The sequence below is a fragment of the Eulemur rufifrons genome, chromosome 24 (genome assembly GCF_041146395.1).
Source record: "Eulemur rufifrons isolate Redbay chromosome 24, OSU_ERuf_1, whole genome shotgun sequence".
Taxonomy (NCBI): Eukaryota; Metazoa; Chordata; class Mammalia; order Primates; family Lemuridae; genus Eulemur; species Eulemur rufifrons.
Genome location: NC_091006.1, coordinates 18,626,097 through 18,647,336, shown reverse-complemented (window position 1 = coordinate 18,647,336; position 21,240 = coordinate 18,626,097). Strand labels below are relative to the sequence as shown.

Here is a 21,240-nt window from a genome sequence, read left to right as displayed (position 1 = left end):
ATACACACATATATGCCTGTGTGTTTATAAGATTTAGTGTACACTATATGTATGTGTATACATACGGATATTTTAAGAAAAAGTTGCAAGGAAAATTAGCAAAATCTCAATGGTAATGGCCATCTAAGGATGGCTGAAGAGGAAACAAATTTTATATAAGTTTTCATGCTTCTTTTACTTTTATGCATTTTCTAAGTTTTGCTACAAAGAACTTGCATGACTTTTATAAATAGAAAAAACTACGTATTCTCCCTAGTTACATAATTTCCCCTGAGGAGTTTCTTATCTGTTTCAAAATATCTACAAGGAAACCAGTAGGAACATCATGCCTAGAAAACATGAATTGAAATGAGAAATGGAAAATACACAAAGATCTCCACCGCTTGTTCCTTCTACTTAATGTGTTTGGCCCCAGTTTACCCAGTGGGGCTGCTACAACCTCAGCCAAGTGCGTTCACTCTGAGAAATATCAAAACATGATCCCTTCAGGATCTGCTGTTTTGGGGTCCAAGGTGGAAGGAATGAGACAATCACAGGCCTGGCTTCCAGAGCTGCCTAGAACCATGATGTTATTGCTGGGCCTTCCTTCCCAGAGCCGAGGAGCATGTCTCTCTGGATTCCCAAGTCTGCACCCCAACTGCTGGTGGGGCAGAAAGGAGGAACAGTCAAAAGTCAGACTCTGGTCTCTGGCTGTCTGTACACATTCTGGCTGGGCCACTTGGTAGCATGTCACTTCCCCTCTCAGGGTGGTGACAGTGGGGATGGAATGAAGTGAGCAGATCAGAGATGTTTCCATGGCAAAATCGATAGCACCTCTGACTCCCCATGGAGTCAGGAAGGGGAGAGGTCAAGGAAGATTAATTTTCTGGCCTTAGTGATGAGATGGCAGGTGGCAATAGCTCCTATGAAAGAGACCAGGGGAGGGAAGACTGGTTTGGATGGGAAAACGACAGTTCTGTTTTGGGTATGCTGGGTTAGGGGAGCTTATGGCACATCTAGGTGGAGGTGCCCAGAAGCCGACAGCTGCTGTCTGGCCCTGAAGCTCAGAACTCAGAAGCACCAGACTCTGACTTGGGAGAGAAGAGCACAAAGCCAGGGGGTGGATGACACCTGGGGAGGTCCTGGAGCACAAGATGGGCACCCAGGACAACACCCCAGGGACCTCGACATTTAGGAAGGATGAGGGGAGGATGAGAAGTCCTTGACGAGTTGAAAGGATTCCCAGAATGCAAGAGGATGGAGCCTTGCAAAGAGAACAGCAGGCTCGACAATCCTGGAGCTGAAGACAGACAATGCCGGGAGGTGGTGGCATGCAACCATGGCCACAGCGGTTTCTGTGAAGCCTCAGGGGCAGAGGGGCTGAGGTGTGAGCTGGGGTGAAGGGAAATGGGGAGCACAGATGGTTCTTCCAAGGAGAAAGATGGCAAATGCTGCTGTTGCCTATCCACCCACTTCCTGAGACCTTTCTCTCCTACCTGTCCCCATCACAGAGGTTAGAAAGCCAATCCCCCTTGTTATCAGGGGTGGCCCTGCGACCCAGCCTTGACCAGAGACATATGTGGGCATGTGCCAGAGGCTTCTGGAAGAGTCTTTTCTTTGAAACATCATTGGAGAGATGAGTGTGGGCCTGCCCTTCCCAACCTTTTTCCAGTCTTGATTGCAGATGCAATGGCTGGAGCCAATGTAGTCTCCCCGTGACTATGAGGGAAAGGTTGAGAGAACTACAGAAAACATTGGCTCTGACCTACCTGAGCCACCGAAAAGACAGCCTTCAAAGCCTAACTGGTTTAAGCCACTGTCAGCTGGGTGCTGACAACAAATTCCAACTCCACCACTTCTTAGCTGTGCAACCTTGGGCTGAATACTTTTGTTTTAGTTACTACTAACTTTTGTCCTGTGCCCAATTTTTCTTATCTTTAAAGTGGTACTATCTCACAGAACTATTATTGCAGCACTGTCTGAAGATGCACCTTTTCTGAGCTACACAAAGGGAAGGTCATCTGCTAAGAATGAAATGGAGGTGGCGCAGACCAAGGTGAGAACTGAAAAGGGAAGTACCTGAGGACCATCCAGAGGAAAAGGGAAGTGCAGAGAAACAAACCCAGGCCATTGACAGGGTTTTGTAGAACCCTTAGACACGAAATCACAAAGCTGGCTCTAAGCATCCTGGGAGCCACCTCTGCTCTGATGAAAACTCCCCACATCCAAAGAACAAAAAATGACACAGAAGTTCAGATGGCAGTGAGTTCTGATGCTCAACCATTCTGACAGGGTTAAGAGAACTGCTGCTGTGTTTTCCCAGAATGATCACTCTTCAGTTCAACTCTATACCCTGCTAATCCAACATTTCTTGTGCAGTTTATTTTTAGGAAGCAATTTTTACACGTTGAGATGTACTGTGATCAATTTTCCTTCCTTACCATTTTTGATGTTGATTAGGATGCAACTGTAATGGGAATACAAAACGAATGACCTGGTGATGTTCTGCATGATTGCAGCATATGACTGAGTGTGTCAGTGGAACAGGCATTTGGCTGTAGCTACGGCTTATGGACAGTCAATGATTTGTTTCATTTTAAGTTAGAAAGTAGGCAGGTTTAAATCCTTGGTTTTTATATCCCTTGTGCTATGAGACACCAAGGACCAATACCTTGATATAGTGTTCTTTCTGTGTCAAGAATAGCATGGACAAAGGCCAGGAGCCCTTGCTTTCCTCAGGAGAAAACCTGGAGGAAAGCAGTATGATGATGAAGGTGGAGCTTCCCACTATGGACACTAAAGTGGTCATGTTAGAATATCCTGCTTCATATAAAAATGTGAATGAAAGTCTGGCTTTTCCTGGCACTGAGAGTTGGGAGAAAGCTCTTCCAATGGTCCTCCAGCAGAGGTACTAAGCAAGGTGGAGGAGACAAGCTCTGAGAACAGCAGGAGTCCAGCAGGAGTCCCACAACCTCATGAGGCCCCTCAGCAGGGTGTGATGGGCAGGCTCAGGGTGGGGACAAAATTTAGGTTATTCTGTTTTTGTTTGCTTCAACAAATACAAGACTAAAAAAGAGTGGGATTAAAAGAGAATTAAGAAAGCAAAGTAACCAAATGCACTGTGTAGATCTTGTTTTGATCATAATTACAGCAAAACAAATAGAAAACAAAAAATTATGAGGCAATCAGGAATATCTGAACACTAGATATTTGACAATATGTGATAATGTCAATGCAGTTCTATTTAAGATTTAATAAAATTAATAATTTTTCCTGTTTCATCACAGACCATTAAGTAAAATGAGCATTTTTTTTTTCTTTACTGCAGTGCCCAGTGGGGAAAAATACAAAGAACCTTGAGGCCACTGCCCTGATTGGAACTCAGGCTTGGCAGTTCTGCCCACCATTGCTTTCACACCATCAGTGCACAGTGAAAAAGGCCAATGATGGCTTAATTATGATTATGAGAAAGGTTTTGTCCCTATGGACCAACATGGTTATATATATATACTTAAAGTCCTGCCTTTTAGAGATGAAATATGGATGAAATAATATGATTTCTGGGACTGATGTGAAGATAATCCAGTGGCAGGAGAGGGGTGGGGATACCAGTGAAAATATTATTATTCATGTTTTAAAATGTCCACAATAAATGCTAAAAGATTATTCAGAAAAATAGGCAGATTCTCTTCCTTTCTTCCTACTATGAATGCTGCAAGATTTACTAGAAACTACATCATGTATAAACTAGCTGATGACACCATTTGTTAAAATCAAACTTGTGTGATTGTTAGTACAGCCTTGATTAATCAATTTTCAGAGTTTAGAAAACATTGGCTATATTGCTGGGCTGGGTTTATGCCAGGGCTTCTCCACCTTGGTACTATCGACTTCTGGGGCTAGATAATTCTTTGTTAAGCAGTCTTGGGCACTAGGATGCTGAGCAGCATCCCTGGCCTCTACTCACTAGATGCCAGTGGCACCCTTCCCTCCAGTCACTGCAAACAAAAACATCTCCAGACATCACCAAATGTTCCCTGGGGGCAAAAGCCACCCAATTGAGAACCTCTGGCTCATTCTAAGGCAATGGTTTTCAAAAGGACTTGTGACATTGCCCTCACCAACCACAGAATGTAGTGAAATTATATGGGGGTGTCTATGTCATATGATTTGGAGTTGTGTGTGGTTGAAATGAAGGCAGGAGCCAAGCATACTGCAATGACTATGAAGCACGAAGCTGGCCCCAGTGGACCATGGACACAGGTGTGAAACAATCTGTTTGCAGTATAGAAAATCAACTTCACACATAAACACAATTGCTGCATGCTTGGAATTTACAAAGAATTTTCTAGAAATGTGATGACGCTTTCTTCAAAACTTATCCAACAGTTAGTCACTACATTGTAAAATTAAATCCCATACAGGAATGCCTGTCATGGTGTTTCCTGGCTAACACCATAGCTTGTACCAGTCCATAAGCAACAGACTATTGCCCCAGGTCTCCTGGTATAACTGGGCCCACACAATGACAAGGTGAGATACCGCACAGACTCGGCACACATTACTCTATCACATTACTCTACCATAAATTACTTTCACTTTAATTATCCTTTACAAAGTGGGCCGTATATTGATTTTTTGACATTGACACATGTATGTTTTATTACTTGTTAACTCATTTTAGAGTAACAGAGGGAACATTACAAAATACCTGTTGTTAAAGGGTGCACTTAGTTTGATAGATTTGGGAACCACCAACCTTAGGTGTTTGGGAAGCACCATTTCCACAAAAAGTCAGAAGTCATCATCAGTATTTCCACTCCTAGGCCCTCTTTCCAAGATTCCACCATGTGGACTTACCACATTTTTTTACCTGTAGTTAAAAGTCACCTGTAGAGTTTGCCTCCTATGTGGATTCTCTGATGTCAAATAACATGGAGGCACCCACAGAAAGCTCTTCCACCCCAATAACGTGCACTGGGTTTTTCTCTTGCATGATTTCATGGATGTCAAACAAGGCCAGGGCCCTGTTTTCTGGCTGTCTTGCCTTTGCCCCACCTGCAGAGTTCTCCCTTGAATTCAAGTGCTGATGCCGGACAAGGTGTGAGCTCTGGCCAAAGGACTGTTCACGCCGTCGGTTACGCCCACGGGGCTCCTCCTCTCTGGTGTGAGTTATCTGGTGTCGGATGAGGTGAGAGCTCTGAATGAAACACTTCCCACACTGATTACATTTAAAGGGTCTGTCGCTCTGGTGAGTCCTCTCATCTTGACTCAAAGGTGGGTCACAGCCAAGGGCTTCCGCCCATTCATGCTTCATCAAAGCTGGCGTCTGCTCAAAGATCAGCCTTTGGCGGCATTCAAACGGCTTCTCCCCAGCGTGCTTTCGCTGATGTTGGGCCAGGGACGAGCTGTGCCTGAAGCCCTTTCCACAGTGGTTACACTCATAGGGCCTCTCCTCGGTGTGAGTTCTCAGGTGTAGGAAAAGGCAAGTGGTCCGAGAGAAGGATTTCCCACACACACTGCAGGTGTATGGCTTCTCTCCAGTATGTGTCCTCTTGTGGCGGCCCAGGGATGAATTCTGGTTGAAGGCTCTCCCACAGTCCTGACACTCATAGGGTTTCTCCCCTGTGTGAATCCTCCGGTGCACGGTAAGGTGTGTACTATGGCAGAAAGATTTCCCACATTCGGCACACTTATACGGCTTGTCTCCTGTGTGGATTCGCTCATGTTGAACAAGGGAGGAGTTCTGGCTGAAGGCTTTCCCACACTCTTTGCACATATAAGGTCTCTCTCCTGTATGAATCCGCTTGTGCACTGTGAGGTGTGCGTTATGGTTAAATGACTTCCCACAGTCAGTACATTTGTAGGGTTTATCCTGCACCTGGTTTCTCGCAAGTTCTGTAACTGGAACGGCCTGACTGGAAGCTTTGAGGCAGTCACTGTTTTCACACAGCTGTTTTCCTGGGGATGCTGTCTGCTGATCAACTAAGCTTGAGTTATGTTTCGAGTTTGTAACCTGTGAGTCATAAGTACAGAAATAGTCTTTCCTAGAAATCTCTGGGAGTGGATTGGGGTTTGAACTCAGGACACAGTTTTCCCCCAGTCTGAGAGCTTCATAGCCTTCATCTTGAATTGGTGCTTCCTTGAGGCCAAATTCCAACTGCTTCAAGTTATTCTGCTCCTGGCCCTCTGACTCCCAGTTTTCCCCTAACGTGGAGGGACAAGGAGCATCTCTAAGGAATCCTTCCCTTTCCATGACATGGGCTGGCTCCTCTTCAAGAAGGCCCTGCTCCTTGGGTGATGCCTGGCCTTCTCGTCTAGGCTCCCAGACTAAAAGAAAACCAAACAGCTCTGAGAGATTGAGGGGAAAAAAAAAGGAGTGGGGAGAGACCCCCTCATGTTACTCAGTTAGGATCCTAGCAATCTACCTTGGCAAGTCCCCTGATTCTCCTCTTTTTTCTTTTTTTGGAGACAGAGTCTCACTCTGTCACCCAGGCTATAGTACAGAGGCATTATCATAGCTCACTGCAACCTCAAATTCCTGGGCTCAAGTGATCCTCCTGCCTCAGCCTCCCCAGTAGCTGGGACTACAAGCACTTGCCACCATGCCCAGCTAATTCTTTCTATTTTTAGTAGAGATGGGATCTCCTCTTGCTCAGGCTGGTCTCAAACTCCCAAGATCAACTGATCCTCCTGCCTCGGCCACTCAGAGTGCTAGGCTTACAGGCGTGAACCACTGCGCCTGGCCCTCCTCTTATTTTGACACCAAGTGCCCTGTCCTCAAACATGTCAACAAATATTTATTGAGCACCTGCTGTTGGCCAGGTACTGACAATGAAGTGAAGCTATACTAGAACCCTAACTTACCACAAACTTAGCACCTTAAAACAACACACGTTTATTATCTTACAGTTCTAGAATGCAGAAGTGCTAAAATCAGGTGTTGGCAGGGCTGGTTTCTCTTGGGGGCTCTAGGAGAAAATGTTTCCTTGCCTCTTCCAGTTTCAACGGCTGCCTTCATTCCTGGGCCCATTCCTTCACCTCCAAGGCCAGCAGTATAGCATCTTCAAATCTCTCTGTCAATGAATTCTGCTTCTACTGTCTTATCTCCTTTGCTGACTGACCCTCCTGCCCCATTCTTATGACCCTTGTGATTACACTGGGCCCACCAAGTAATCCAAGATAACCAAGTCTGAGGATTAGGACATGGACTCCATTGTGGGCCCTGCTTCCCTCCTTTCCCTCAGCCCTCTTGAGCCCCCCTCACCTGCTCCAGTCTTGCTGACAACACATATTCATTCTTTCAGGGTCCATCTCATGACACAGTGTCCATAGCCAGTACCTAGAGCTGACAGGTAGTAGGTGCCAAAAATACCTTTTTCAGTGAATGCTGGAGGGACACACTGAGGGAACAAATGAACAAGAGCTTGACCACAGGAGAGGTGCTAGAGGAGCAGAGACAGGCCAGGTGCTAGGCTCCCTGCTCTTTCTCACCTCTGGCCCCCAAATTCAACTCTCTGCATAGCACTCAGAGGATTCTTATAAAATACAAGTTGGCCCACACAAAAACTTATACACGAATGTCCACGGCAGCGCTATTCGTATAATAGCCAAAAAGCAGAAACAATCCCAGTGCTCGTCAACAGATGAATAGACAAACAAAATGTGGTCCATCCATACAATGGAATATTATTTAGCTATAAAAAGGAACAAAATATTGATACATGCGACAACATGGATGAACCCTGAAAACATGCTAAGTGAAAGAAGTCAGACACAAAGGTCACATATTGTAAGATACCATTTATATGAAATGTCCAGAACAGGCAAAAACACAGAGACAGAAAGTAGATTAAGGATTGCCAGGGGCTAGGGAAGATGTCGCTAATGGAAAACTTTTGGAGTGGCTGCCACGGACTGAGTGTTTGTATCCTCTCAAAATTCATGTGAGGGTATTGGAGATGGGGCAATTGGAAGGTGATTAAGTCTTCAGGGTGGAGCTTTTCTGAACGAGATTAGTGCCCTTATGAGATCCTAGAGGGCTTGCTTCCTCTTGCTCTTTCTGACATGTGAGGACACAGTGAGAAGGCAGCCTTCTGCAAACAAGCAATGGACCCTTATCAGAAAGTTAATCAGCTGGCATCTTGACCTTTGACTTCCAGCCTGCGGAACTGTGAGAAATAAATGTCTGTTGTTTAAGCCACTGAAACTGTGGTATTTTGTTATGGTAGCCCAAAATGACTAAGATGGTGATGCAATATTCTGGAATTAGGTAGTGGTGAAGGATGCACAATCTGTGAATATACTCAAAACCACTGAACTATATACTTTAAATGGGTGAACTTTATGTTTTGTGAATCATATCTCAATAAAGTTGTTAAAAAAAAACCAAACAGATCCATCCACACACCACCACAAGTCAGCCCTAGTCACTCCTCCACTCACCCTGCATGTTACTTCTGGTCATGGACACAACGCCCCTCACTGAGCTCTCAGCCCCTTCCTCACTCTGTTCCCTGCTGCCCCCTGCTGCCTCCTCACCGTTCCTCCAGTAGGTCCCCACGGTCCTCCTCAACCCTCTGCATGTGCTGCTCCCTCTGCCTAGAACCCTCACCCCAGATATCTGCCCACCTCTCCCTCACGTCCCAGCTTGCTGTCACCTTCTCAAACAGGCCTTCCTGCCTGTCCTGGCCTCTCCTGTTCATGAGTGCCCTGCCCTGTCCTTCCCAGGTGCAACTTTCTTCACAACCTTATCACCACCTGGTGTTGGTAACCACTTCTCAGACCCCGGTCTCCCTCAATGCTAAGCAAGGGCTTGGCCTCATCTGTCATTTTCCTTGCTGCATCCACAGTGCAGGAAGCAGCACATAGTAGGTGCTCAGGAACGTCTGCTGAACAGGCCCTGAGCCAGGAGACTGGCTGGGAGATAACACTGGTGATACTATTAGAGAGATTTAGTCCAACGTACCACCGACCCCTATAAAACTCTTAGAAGAAAACGTAGTCTGCAGTCGAAACTAATGATGCCTGTGGGAAGAGCATGGAGGAAGACCAGGAGAAGGGGGACTGGAGGCCACTAATGAAGGGTGAACTGGCCTGGCCGGGAACACAGAGCATAGAGGCTCAAGTTTTGGCCTGCATCAACCTGGAGACCGAAGCCACAGCGCCAGCTGCCAGGAAAACCACCAAGTCCAGTGTTTGGGAAGCCATGGTGTCCCCACCAAGAGAGGTGAGCAGTTGATAGAGAGGAACTGAGAGAAGAGCTAGGACTACAGTCAGCCAGAAGGTGACCCGCAGCAGGTGAAGCTATGTTTCCCACAGAAAAGAAATAGTAAGAAATTAAGCAAGATGAGTGGCAGGGGCCAGGGAGGGGCTTGAGATCACGCAGCCAGCCCCAGCCCACCAAAGCATGTGGGTGCACCAGGAGTGGGGATATTCCTGGACCACGATTCTTTTCCAAAAAAAAAAAAAAAAAAAAAAACAAACCAAAAACACCACAACAAAAAAACCCCAAAATACTATTTCCCCCACCCTTTTTTTTTGAGACAGAGTCTCGAGTTTTTGCCCAGGCTAGAGTGAGTGCCATGGCGTCAGCCTAGCTCACAGCAACCTCAAACTCCTGGGCTTAAGCGATCCTACTGCCTCAGCCTCCCGAGTAGCTGGGACTACAGGCATGTGCCACCATGCCCGGCTAATTTTTTTTTTTTCTATATATATTTTAGTTGGCCAGATAATTTCTTTCTATTTTTAATAGAGACGGCGTCTCGCTCTTGCTCAGGCTGGTCTCGAACTCCTGACCTCGAGTGATCCACCTGCCTCGGCCTCCCAGAGTGCTAGGATTACAGGCATGAGCCACCGCGCCCGGCCTATTCCCTCTTTTAATCACGTATGTGGGAGGCTGAATAATAGCCCCTCAAAGATGCCTACGTCCCAATCACTGGAACCTTATGTAGCGAAAGGGACATCGCAGCTGTAATTAAGTTAAGCTTCTTGAAATGGGAGATTATCCTGTGGCCCTAAATCTCACCAAAAGGGTCCATGTAGGAGGGAGGCAGGAGGGCCTGAGTCACAAAAGGGGATGTGATGATGGAAACAGCGGTCAGAGTGATGTGCTATGAGGATGGAGGAAGGACCCATGAGCCAAGGAATGTGGGAAGCCTCCAGAAGCCAGGAAAGACAAAGAAATGGATTCTCTCCTAGAGCTGCCAGCAGGAACCAGCCCTAATGAACCTTTGGACTGCAGACCTCCACAACTATGAGAAAATAAATCTGTGCTTTTTCAAGTCACCTAGATTGCAGTAATTTGTTATAGCGGCAATAGGAAACTAATACAAAGTAGTACATGAAAAATACATTTTTCTTTTAACATAAAGCCTTGAAAATCTTCTGCTTCTGGAGTATTTAAAATTGTCTGGATCCCTCCACCACCCCCACCCCCCTGGAGACGGGTCTAGCTCTGTCACTCAGGCTACAGTGCAGTGGTAAAATCATAGCTCACTGTAGCCTTAAACTCTGGGGCTCAAGTGATCCCCCAGCCTCAGCCTCCCCAGTAGCTGGGACTATAGGCGCACACCACCATGCTGGGCCAGATGTACATTTTTTTCATTTCTTATAGAGATAGGGTCTTACTATGTTGCCCAGGCTGTGGATGTTAATTTCTTGAAATAGCCTGTCCATCACAATTTTGATCCCATACCCCTAACCTGTACACGCAGGACATTTTGCTTAATATTTTTTATTATTTTTGCTAAGGCTACTCAAGTGAAGCAGTAGGAGTGGAGAAGGAACAAATATGTAACTGGTTATGAATTAGTTATAAATACCACTGCACTCGGACCAGCCTCATATATTATTTTAGATCCTAGATTTAGTTACAGCATAAGACCTGTGGGTCAAAGGCATATGTCGGGCCGGGCGCGGTGGCTCACGCCTGTAATCCTAGCACTCTGGGAGGCCGAGGTGGGCGGATCGTTTGAGCTCAGGAGTTCGAGACCAGCCTGAGCAAGAGCGAGACCTCATCTCTACTAAAAATAGAAAGAAATTATATGGACAGCTAAAAATATATATAGAAAAAAATTAGCTGGGCATGGTGGTGCATGCCTGTAGTCCCAACTACTAGGGAGGCTGAGACAGGAGGATCCCTTGAGCTCAGGAGTTTGAGGTTGCTGTGAGCTAGGCTGACGCCACGGCACTCACTCTAGCCTGGGCAATAAAGTGAGACTCTGCCTCAAAAAAAAAAAAAAAAAAAAAAAAAAAGGCATATGTCCAGGAACATAATTTGCTTCTGACATAAAAGTTTGAAGTAACAGCAGTTACAAATAATAAAAGAGGCAGGAACACATCAAGGCCTGCTGCAGATTCACCACCTCTCCCCCACCCCTGCACCCCAGGGTAGCTCACACTCTATTGTGGAGGTACATGTGTTTCCATGCAGGATCAGAAAGACCTGGGTGTCATTAGAAGCATTCAGGTGGGAGGTTGACCTGCAGGCACTGCTGGTTGTGTATCCTTTGGCCAGACCCTACTTCTAGAATGTGTTCAGGGTACCAACACACTAGCCACAGGGAAGGAATTATGACTTGACTAAGCGAATTATGACAATTTAGATCTACCTCCCCTTTCCAGCCTCCCTAGCAACTAGGGTCAGGGCAGGTGGAGGTGACCTAGTCCTGCCCAAAGAGCCTCCAACGAGTAAGATCTGGAGTTCTGACAAAAGGGGACAGATGTGGTTGGCACCATTCTTCCCACTTCTTCCCTTCCTTCCTGCCTGGAACACAGATGTGATAGATGGAGCTACTGTAGGCACAGTGTAACCCCAAGGATTGCCTGGGAGAATCACAGAACAACTGGCTGTGGCATCTCTGAGATGCCTAACCAATGCCAGCAGACTCAGGGCTCCTGCTTTGTGAGAAATATGCTTCCCTCTGGCTTTTAAGCTGCTCTATCCTGGTTTTAACAGCTAAATACAATCCTTATTGATAACAGAATAGAAGACACATGCGGGGCAAAGGTTTACAGACTCTGGACATGGAAGAACAAAATGCAGAAGATGAAGGCCAGGTTCACACATCAGAATGATCCCGTGGAAAGGGCAGGCTGACAAGGCCGGTGAGAGAGGGAATGACCTGGAAAGGAAGACAGAGCAGAGGGAGAGGAAGGGGTGGGATTCCATCCACTGGAGAAGAGGTGAATGGTCTCTGAGCTCAGAGGAAGGGGAACACAGGTGAGAAGGCCATGGAGCACCATGCAGAAAAGAGTTAACAGAGTAGGCCCCAAATTGCCATTTTTAGAGAGGTGTGCTCACAAGGTTGGCCCTTGGCTGAATCTCGGAATTTGGATGTGGGGAGGGTTTCCATCACTACCCTAACTGGTAGGAGTAGTTCACTGCACCCATAGTTTATGCACACAACGTGGTTTATTCCGAAACCACTGGCTTTCTCCCAGCAGTCTGGAATCTTGGTCTGTGCTACGCAGCGGTGTCTATTGACTAACCCCAGTAAAAACACCTAACCCCTCACAATGAGTCTCTAACAAGCTTCCCTGGCACAAAACACTTCTCATGTGTTGTCACAACTAACTGCTTGGGGAACTAAGCGAGCCCTGTGTGAATCCATAGGTAGAGGACTCTGGAAACTTTTTTCTGGTTTCCTCTGGATTTCGCGTGATGTGCCTTTTCCCTCTGTTGGATTTGCTCCGTTTATAATCAATTGTTGGCCAGGTGCACTGGTTCACGCCTGTAATCTCAACACTTTCGGAGGCTGAGGCAGGAGGATCCTTGAGACCAGGAGTTTGAGACCAGTGTAGGCAACATAGAAACTCTGTCTCTACAAAAATTTAAAAAATTAGTCAAGCACAGTGGCATGCACCTGTAGTCCCAGCTACTTGGAAGGCTGAGGCAGGAAGATGGCTGAAGCCCAGGAATTTGAGGTTACAGTGAGCTGTGATGGTGCCACTGCACTTCAGCAAGGGGGACAGAGCAAGACTATCTCTTAAACATAAAAAGTCATAGCTATGATTATGACTCTATGCTGAGTCTGTGAGCTCCAAAAAATAGGGTGGTCTTGAGGACCCCCATACACCACCCTTTCCATGAAGTGTATCTCCTGTGGCCTCCTAGTCTGCTCCTATTAAGGGCTCCCACTTGGTGAGTTCTTACCTGGACAGTGGCCCTGGGTGGTTCCTCTCTCTGCCACCCATAGCTCAGCTCCTTGTTCCAGCTGGGAGATGACTTCAGGTTTGGGAAGCTCAGGACCTGGACACAGGGAAAGACACGGGATGTGGAGCATTGCTTTGGAGAGAAAGAACCAGCCCAAGCTCCAGTCTAGACTCCTGACTGTCAGGACATGTGGACACCTCACAACAAAGTGAAGGCTTTACATTGGGACAAAAAAGGGTAGACAACCCCCTGCATGCAGTGAGAACCCAAGGTCATGTCCTCACACCAGTGGCCTCACAACCTATAACCCAGGAAGAATCAGTCATCACAGCTTGAGAAGCAGGCCTTACCTATGGAAAGCAGGTGACCAAAGGTCTCCAGCATCACGTCACGGTAGAGGGTCCTCTGGGTAGGGTCCAGCTGCCCCCACTCCTCCTGGGTGAAGTCCACAGCCACATCCCGGAAGGTCACTGGCTCCTGAAACATCACACACATTTTTCTCAATGAGTTGGACTGTCCCTTTCAGAGTTCTCTGGCAGTGAAGAATGGGGAAAGAGGCAGGTCAGTGTTCTGAGGGAGTTCATGTTATCAGTGATGGGAATCAGGTCTCACTGTGAACCTATTAGGTCACTACACATAGGTGTGGGTTGTACAGCGAGGACATGTGAGAGGATCCAGCAAGATCAACAAAGTCAACCACAGCTGACCTACAACTGATCAGACAGGTGAGGGAGGCAACAGAGATTGACCTAAACCACTGGCTTGTAGGTTTGTGAGCTAAGGAAATAGCCACTGTTTAAAGACACCAAGTTTTTGGATAGTTTGTTACACAGCAACAGCTAACTAATACATTCTCTAGTCCTTAGATACAAAGTGAGGTTCATTATCCTCCCTGAAAAGAGGGGCGGTATGGTTGGGGTCAGAAATGTACCTGCCTTCAGGGCCAGGCAGGCTCAGGTGACAGAAGTGGGGCAGTTAAAGAGCCCTGCAAGTAGTGGGTCTGGAGGTATGGTTGGGGTCAGAAATGTACCTGCCTTCAGGGCCAGGCAGGCTCAGGTGACAGAAGTGGGGCAGTTAAAGAGCCCTGCAAGTAGTGGGTCTGGAGGTGACAGGAGTATGGCCCCTGTCTCAAAGGGCAGCAGGGACTTAGAATTGACTGATTATGGGGAAATACAGGCCCCAGGTGGTCACAACTGCCAATCTTTACAGAGAAGCCAGAAATTAGGTCAGATTTTTATGTGAAAATTTTCTTTTTTTTTTTTTTTTTTTTTTTTGGAGACAAGGTTTCACTATGTTGCCCAGCCTGGAGTGTGGTAGTACAATCATAGCTCACTACAGCCTCAAACTCCTGGGCTGAATCCAAGTGATTCTCCTGTCTCAGCCTCTCAAGTAGCTAGGACTACATGAGCATGCTGCCATGGCTGGCTAATTTTTAAATTTTGTTGTAGAGCCATGGCCTTGCTATGTTGCCTGGGCTGGTCTTGAACACACTGGGTAACTACCACAGACTGGGTAATTCATTCATAAAAGAAATTTATTTCTTATAGTTCTGGACACTAGGAAGTTCAATATTATGGCACCAGCATCTGGTGCGGGCCTTCTTGCTATGTCGTAACATGAGAAGGCATCATATGATGAGAAGGCAAGAGTGTGCTACTTCAGGTCTCTCTTCTTATAAAGTAGTCCCATCATGAAGACCCCGCCCTGATAGCCTTATCTAATCCTAATTATCTCTCAAAAGTAGCATCTCCAAATACCATTAACATATGAATTTGGAGATTAAGTTTCCAACACATGAAAATTTGGGGAACACATTCAAACCACTGTCATCCCCTACCTCACACCATATACAATTTAAAAAATATATATGGAATGTTTCATGAATTTGCATGTCATCCTTGTGCAGGTGCCATGCTAATCTTCTCTGTATCATTCCAATTTTAGTACAGGTGCTGAAGTGAGCACCATATATACAATTTAACTCAAAATGAATCAAAGACATAAGTGTAAGAGCTATAAAACTCTTAGAAGAAAACATAGGGATAAATCTTTGCAATTTTGGAATTGGCAGAGCATTCTCAGATATGAAACAAAAAGCACAAGGCAACAAAATATAAATAAATTGGACTTCATCAAAACAAAAAACTTTTGTGTTCCAAAGGACACTATCAAGAAAGTGAGAAGACAACTCACAGAATGGGAGACAATAATTGTGAATCACATATCTGATAAGAGACTTCTATCTAGAATATATAATGAACTCCTGCAACTCAATAATAAAAAGATAACCCAATTAAAATGGGCAAAGAATCTGAATAGTTATTTCTTTAAAGAATATATAAAAGAAGATACACATGTGGCAAAATAAGCACATGAAAATATGTTTAAGATCATTAGGAAGGAAGGATCAAGGAAATGAAAATTAAAATCACAAAGCAAATACTTCAATTTAAAAAGGGTATTTTGGGCCTGGTGTGGTGGCTTATGCCTGTAATCCCTGTGCTTTGGGAGTCCAAGATGGGAGGATCACTGGAGGCCAGAAGTTTGAGACCGGCCCCAAAACATAGCAAGACCCCGTCTCCACAAAAAAGTTAAAAAATCAGCCAGGCATGGAGGTATGCACCTTTTATCCCATCTACTCAGGAGGCTGAGGTGGGAGGATTGCTGGAGTTTGAGGATGCAGTAAGCTACAATCACATCACTGCACTCCATCCTGGGCAACAGAGTAAGACCCTGTCTCTTCAAGAAAAAAAAAAAAATTAAATTAAATAAAAAAAATATAAACAGTATTTTTAAAAAAGAAAAACGTGAAAAACGTGAGTAGATTTAAAAATACTAAGAAATTTTAGTATAGGTGGCATGTGGTTCTGACAGGAAGCATGTAGAAAGAAGCCTTTGGTTAGGAATAGAGGTCTCTGCTCCGGTCCCTGTGTCTTCACCTTCCACTCAGAATGCCTGCCAACCCTGATACACGCATCCCATGCCTCCTGCCCCCATCTACCACCATCACCCCGCTCTGTGTGGGTCACTGGTGACAGCTCAGATACCAGGTCCAGTGAGTACTGATCTGTCCAGGCTACAAGACCTCACAGTGGCATCCCACAAGTCTTTCATGTCTCCTCTTGGCTTCCTTCTTGGAATTCCAGCAGAAGCCCAGTCCTTGCTGTTCTGTTACTTTCCTTGCTGTTCCATCTCAGATCCCTACAGCTTCCCTCTTGTCATGCACTGCTGGGGCCTGGAGGGAAGGGGCTGTGCTCAGATCTCTCTCTTTCATACATTCTACCACTGCTGACCAGGCTACCACATCATCAGCCAACACCTAGTCACTGGGCCCCACCCCATTCTTTTTCCTACTGCCTTAGCTCAGCTGTAGGTAGCTCTTCTACTGCCAACCCCCAGATGCATGAGTGGTTTTCTTCAACCCCATTTCAGTCCTGCTTAAAACATCTGAATGGCTCCTTATCACTACGGATACAGGATGACCCATCTCAGCCTGGCTACAGTAGGCTAAATAATGGCCCCTAAAGATATCCAGCTCTCTTAGTTCCCAGAACTTGTGAATACTACCATACATGGCAAAAGAGACTGTTCAAATGTATGTGATTAGGATTTTAAAACAGGGAGATTACCCTGGATTATACAGGTGGTCCCTAAATGCAGTCACAAGTATCTTTACAACAGGTAGAAAAAGGGAGACTTGACTGTAGAGGACAGAAGGCAATGTGACCACTGAAGATGCTACACTGCTGGCTTTGAAGATGGACAAAGGGCCATAAGGCAAGGAATGCAAGGAGTATAACTCTTACAGCTGGAAGAGGAGAGGAAAAGGATCTTCCCCTAGAGCCTCGATAGGAAGAGTGGCTCTGCTCACACCTTTGATTCCAGCCCAGAAAACTGACCTCTAGAATCATAAGACTATGATTTCAAGCTATCAGATTTGTAGTGATTTGTTATGGCAGCCACAGATAACTAATGCACTGGACCTCAAGACCCTCCACTTCTGGTCCTCTCTGCCTGTGATGGCCAGCCTCCAAGATGGCCCCACCACCAAATATCTCTAGCCCTTGTGCAGTTCCCTCCTGCACTGAGCAAGGCTGACTTGTACAATTAATAGGATACTGTGGAAATGACAGAGTGTGAATTCTGAGCCCAGGTCATGAAAGGCACTGCAGCTTCTACCTTGCCCTCTCCTGGATCACTTCCTCTGTGGGAAGCTGGACACCATGTTGTAAGGGCACCCAAGCAATTCCACAAAGAGGCTGACATGCAGAAGAACTGAGGCCTCCTGCCAACAGTTACGTCAGTGAACTATGTTGGAGGTGGATCCTCCAGCCTTAGACAAGTCTAGGGGGCAACAATTGGGGCTGACATCTTGACTGTAACTTCAGGAGCCTGGGCCAGAACCATCAGAGATGTCATTCCAGGATTCCTGTCAGAAACTGTGAGATATCTATTGTTGTTTCAGACCATTAAGTTTTTGAGTTCTTTGTTACACAGCAACAGATTACTAATACACATCCTCTCAGGCCTTTCTTACTGCTCATTCTCTGCTCCCCAATCCACAGCAAGAACAAACTAAAGTGTAGTAACATTTCATGCAAATTTGGAATAACACACATCTGAAAAACCTGCCATGTACGATTGCCAATAATCTCACTTTGTGTACCAAATCTGAAATAATGCAAATCCCCATAAACAAACCAAACACAAATACACAGAATGTACATAATTTCAAAGTTGCAGAGCTTAAGGAAGTATGAATTATTTTTGGTTTCTGCCATGAGGCGACGGCATTTTATGAACACAGGCAGCAGCCACTTTGTCTAGAAAGGCTGGAGCTTTGATGGCCAGATGGCCTGGCAAACACTCGCCACTCTGCAATGCAGTGATTCCATAGTCCCTCGGGGGACGACACTGGTAGTCGCTCCCCTCACACTAACTCGGTGTGTTACCCGCAAGAGGTTGTGCCCCACCCTCGCAGCAGGGGGTCCACAGCGCAGGAGTCCGGGAGGGTGTTTGCTGACTCCACGCACTAAAATATCTCTATTTGATAATGCCCGCCATCTTGGCGCTCGGCCGACGCTAGTTACAGTCACCCGTCATCACGGTGAACACCTCTTCCCGGCTGGCGGACGGTGTCGGGGGCAGCACTGCTGAACGCAGGAGCCGGGAATACCCCTAGCCCCATCTGAGGGCAGGAAAGCCTGGACCACCCCGGCGCATGCGCACTCGGGGACCAAGCGGCCCCGGTTCAAATACCGCCTTCGCTCTTGGCTGGCCGAGCCAGCGCCTCAGTTCCCCCGTGTGGAAGGGGCGTAATGGCCGTGCCGTCCTCATCGCGCGTCGCCAGGTTAAAGGGTCGGGCTCCCTCGGAGACGCTTGGCCCGGACCCCGCTGCCATCGTTAGTGTTATTGTTACCTGAAGCCGGGCCGCTGCCGGCCCCGCGGCCATCAGCACTGCTGCCGCTTCTTCCTCGGGGTCCATCCTGAACCGATGGGTCGAGGACAGACAGCCGAGGCGACTCCCAAATCAGAAGGCCGCCCTAGCCGACGAGACCACCCGACTCGCCGCCAACCGGACAATGGCGGCCCGCTGGAGACGCCGCGACTACAACGCCCAGAAGGCAGTGCAGCGAGCCGCAGCGCCTGACCAATGGGAGCCTCCGCCCCCCGGGCCTTCAGCCAATGGGAGCGTTCTGGCCGCTGGCCAATGAGAGCTCTTAGCAGGTTGGGCCAGCGGGCACTCAGGGCCGTGATACCCGTCTTGGTGCTGTTGGGGCGCTGGCGGGCAGCGAGGGCGGCGGGAGGGGGCGCGGGCGGAGCAGCTGGGCTCGGATGGTGACTGATGCGATGCGAGACGTCCAGGACTGAAGTCCTGGGGTCTATTTGTCCTAGCTGGAAATGCGCTGCAGGCCTGGGGTTTTTCCCCGCTTTGCTCTGTATACTCCCGTTTTACTGAAAACATACACGCATCAAAATTACTTTAACATTTAAGCATTTTGTTAATATAAGAGACCAGAGAGGGGGTGGCTAGTGACTGGAGCGGGGCACGAGGCTTTAAGAGGTGGTCACTTTGTTTCTCCATGGGGGGTGTTCAATTTGTGATGTCAGTTTTTGTGGGTTAGAGTCCTTTAGAAATAGAAAAGAAAAACTAAAAAGCTGATGTTCACTAAGATGCATTCAAACCACAACAAATTTTGTTTTGATTAAAAACCAGGCATGTTGCAGGGAAGAGAGCTGCGTATCTGCCTGCCCCTACGGGGCTGATAGTGTAGCGGGGAGGGACAGGAAATAAACCACAACAGGACTGTTTGCACCAGGCTGAAGGTCTGAGGGCAGTGATGTCACCAGTGGGGATGGCGCAGCTGGCTTTCAAGGAACCACACTCTCTGCTATCCCTCTCCTCCTTTTTCTGTCTCTTGTTCCCTACCCTCAGGCCCTGTAGCCCCTGCACCCAGGCCCAGCCCAACAGGGTCAGCAGTACCAGCAGGATGAGCAGGTGTTAGGTGTTAAAAATTATGGGAGGCCATTGTTTTGCACTGAGCTCCTGCCTTAGGCCCCAACAGTACTGACCAAACCAAAATGGAGTCACTCATGCTAAATGCCACATAATCAAACTGAAACTTTAAGGAAGCAGGTATATCCCCAAACAGACCAGTTTTTCCTGAAAACAGGAAATTCCAGCCTACCTAAGTCAGCATAAGGAAGGCCCCTCTGCTTTTAACCCTTCCAAGACAAATTATAGGCTGTTAACCAGCTTTTCCCCTCTTGTTCTAGTTCCTTGTTTCCACCTTAAAAACCCAGTGTTCTGCCATTGCCCAGTGGGGCCTCTCATTGTATTTTGTAAAGTGGAGGCTGCCCCAATTCATGAATCACAAATAAAAGACAGTTAGATCTTTAACTAAATTTTTTGTAATTTTATCTTTTTTTTTTTAAATTTTATTTGACACAGAGTCTCGCTCTGTTGCCCGGGTTAGAGTGCCACGGCGTCAGCCTAGCTCACATCAACCTCAAACTCCTGGGCTCAAGCAATCCTCCTGCCTCAGCCTCCCGAGTAGCTGGGACTACAGGCATGTGCCACCATGCCCGGCTCATTTTTCTATATATATTTTTAGCTGGCCATATGATTTCTTTCTATTTTTAGTAGAGATGGGGTCTCGCTCTTGCTCAGGCTGGTCTTGTACTCCTGAGCTCAAACAATCTGTCTGCCTTGGCCTCCCAGAGTGTGCTAGGATTACAGGCATGAGCCACCGCACCCGGCCTGTAATTTTACCTTTTGATATGCATCTTCATTCACCTGAGCAGGTGACAGTGGTTGCTGTGGGAACTATAGATCAAGTAGCCTTCCAGAAGACCAAATCTGGCTTCTACTGGGAGTCCACAAAAGTTTTCAGGTAGTATCCCCTTCTCTGTGGGCAGAGAAGGTACCAGGAGGATCTATTGCCCTCCCCTTAGCAGCATCCTCCAGGGGATGGAGGAGGTGAGGTGGAGGTGGGAGTGCAAGAGTCTCTTAGCATCTCCTGTGAAGTCTGTATATTCATTTTGGAACCAGTCACTGAGCTCAACTTTCCTTCTAGTTCTAATAGTGCTGAATCTGTGATTTGTGATGTTCTGTTATTGTTTTTTCTTTTCTAGTACTTGTTTTGTTTTCCTCCTTGATTATCTATTTTGGCTATTGCAGTAGTTCTCAAAGTGTGGGTGAGCGGGGGTTCCCAAGACCTTTTCAAGGAATCACTGAGTTCAAAACTAAGTCCATAATAATAACGAGACATTGCCTTTTACTTGCACTCTCATTTTCTCATGCATATAGAGTCTTCCAGAGGCTACTGGCTGAGTAATGTTGTAACAGATTAAAGGCACAGCTATTGGGAATTCAGCTGCTTTCCAGTCAAGCTAGGTATTAAGGAGATTTGAAAAAATGTAATACAATGCAACTCTTTTCACTAATTTTTGTTTTGGAAAATGTAAGTATTTTTCATAAAGTAGGTGCTTTTTAAAAACGATATGTTGTGTTAGTTTGCTAGTTCTGTGGTAACAATGTACTGGGTGGCTTAAACAATACAACTTTACTGTTTCAAAGTTTTGGAGGCTAGAAGTCTGAGATC

The 21,240-nt window shown here is 46.7% G+C and overlaps 1 protein-coding gene and 1 non-coding gene across 2 annotated transcripts; both read right to left on the bottom strand.

The window, feature by feature from the left end:
- Positions 1–4,426: 4,426 nt before the first annotated feature.
- ZNF8 (zinc finger protein 8) lies at positions 4,427–18,700 on the bottom strand. The gene is made up of 4 exons (XM_069458501.1): positions 18,555–18,700; positions 13,486–13,612; positions 13,136–13,231; positions 4,427–6,309 (listed from the first exon to the last, which is right to left on the bottom strand). Exons 1-4 carry the CDS (start codon positions 18,618–18,620, stop codon positions 4,886–4,888), a joined length of 1,713 nt encoding a protein of 570 aa, XP_069314602.1. The 5' UTR covers positions 18,621–18,700; the 3' UTR covers positions 4,427–4,885.
- Positions 14,997–15,100, bottom strand: LOC138375236 (U6 spliceosomal RNA). Its single transcript, XR_011231479.1, has one exon. It is a non-coding gene; the product is annotated as a U6 spliceosomal RNA (small nuclear RNA).
- Positions 18,701–21,240: the final 2,540 nt, after the last annotated feature.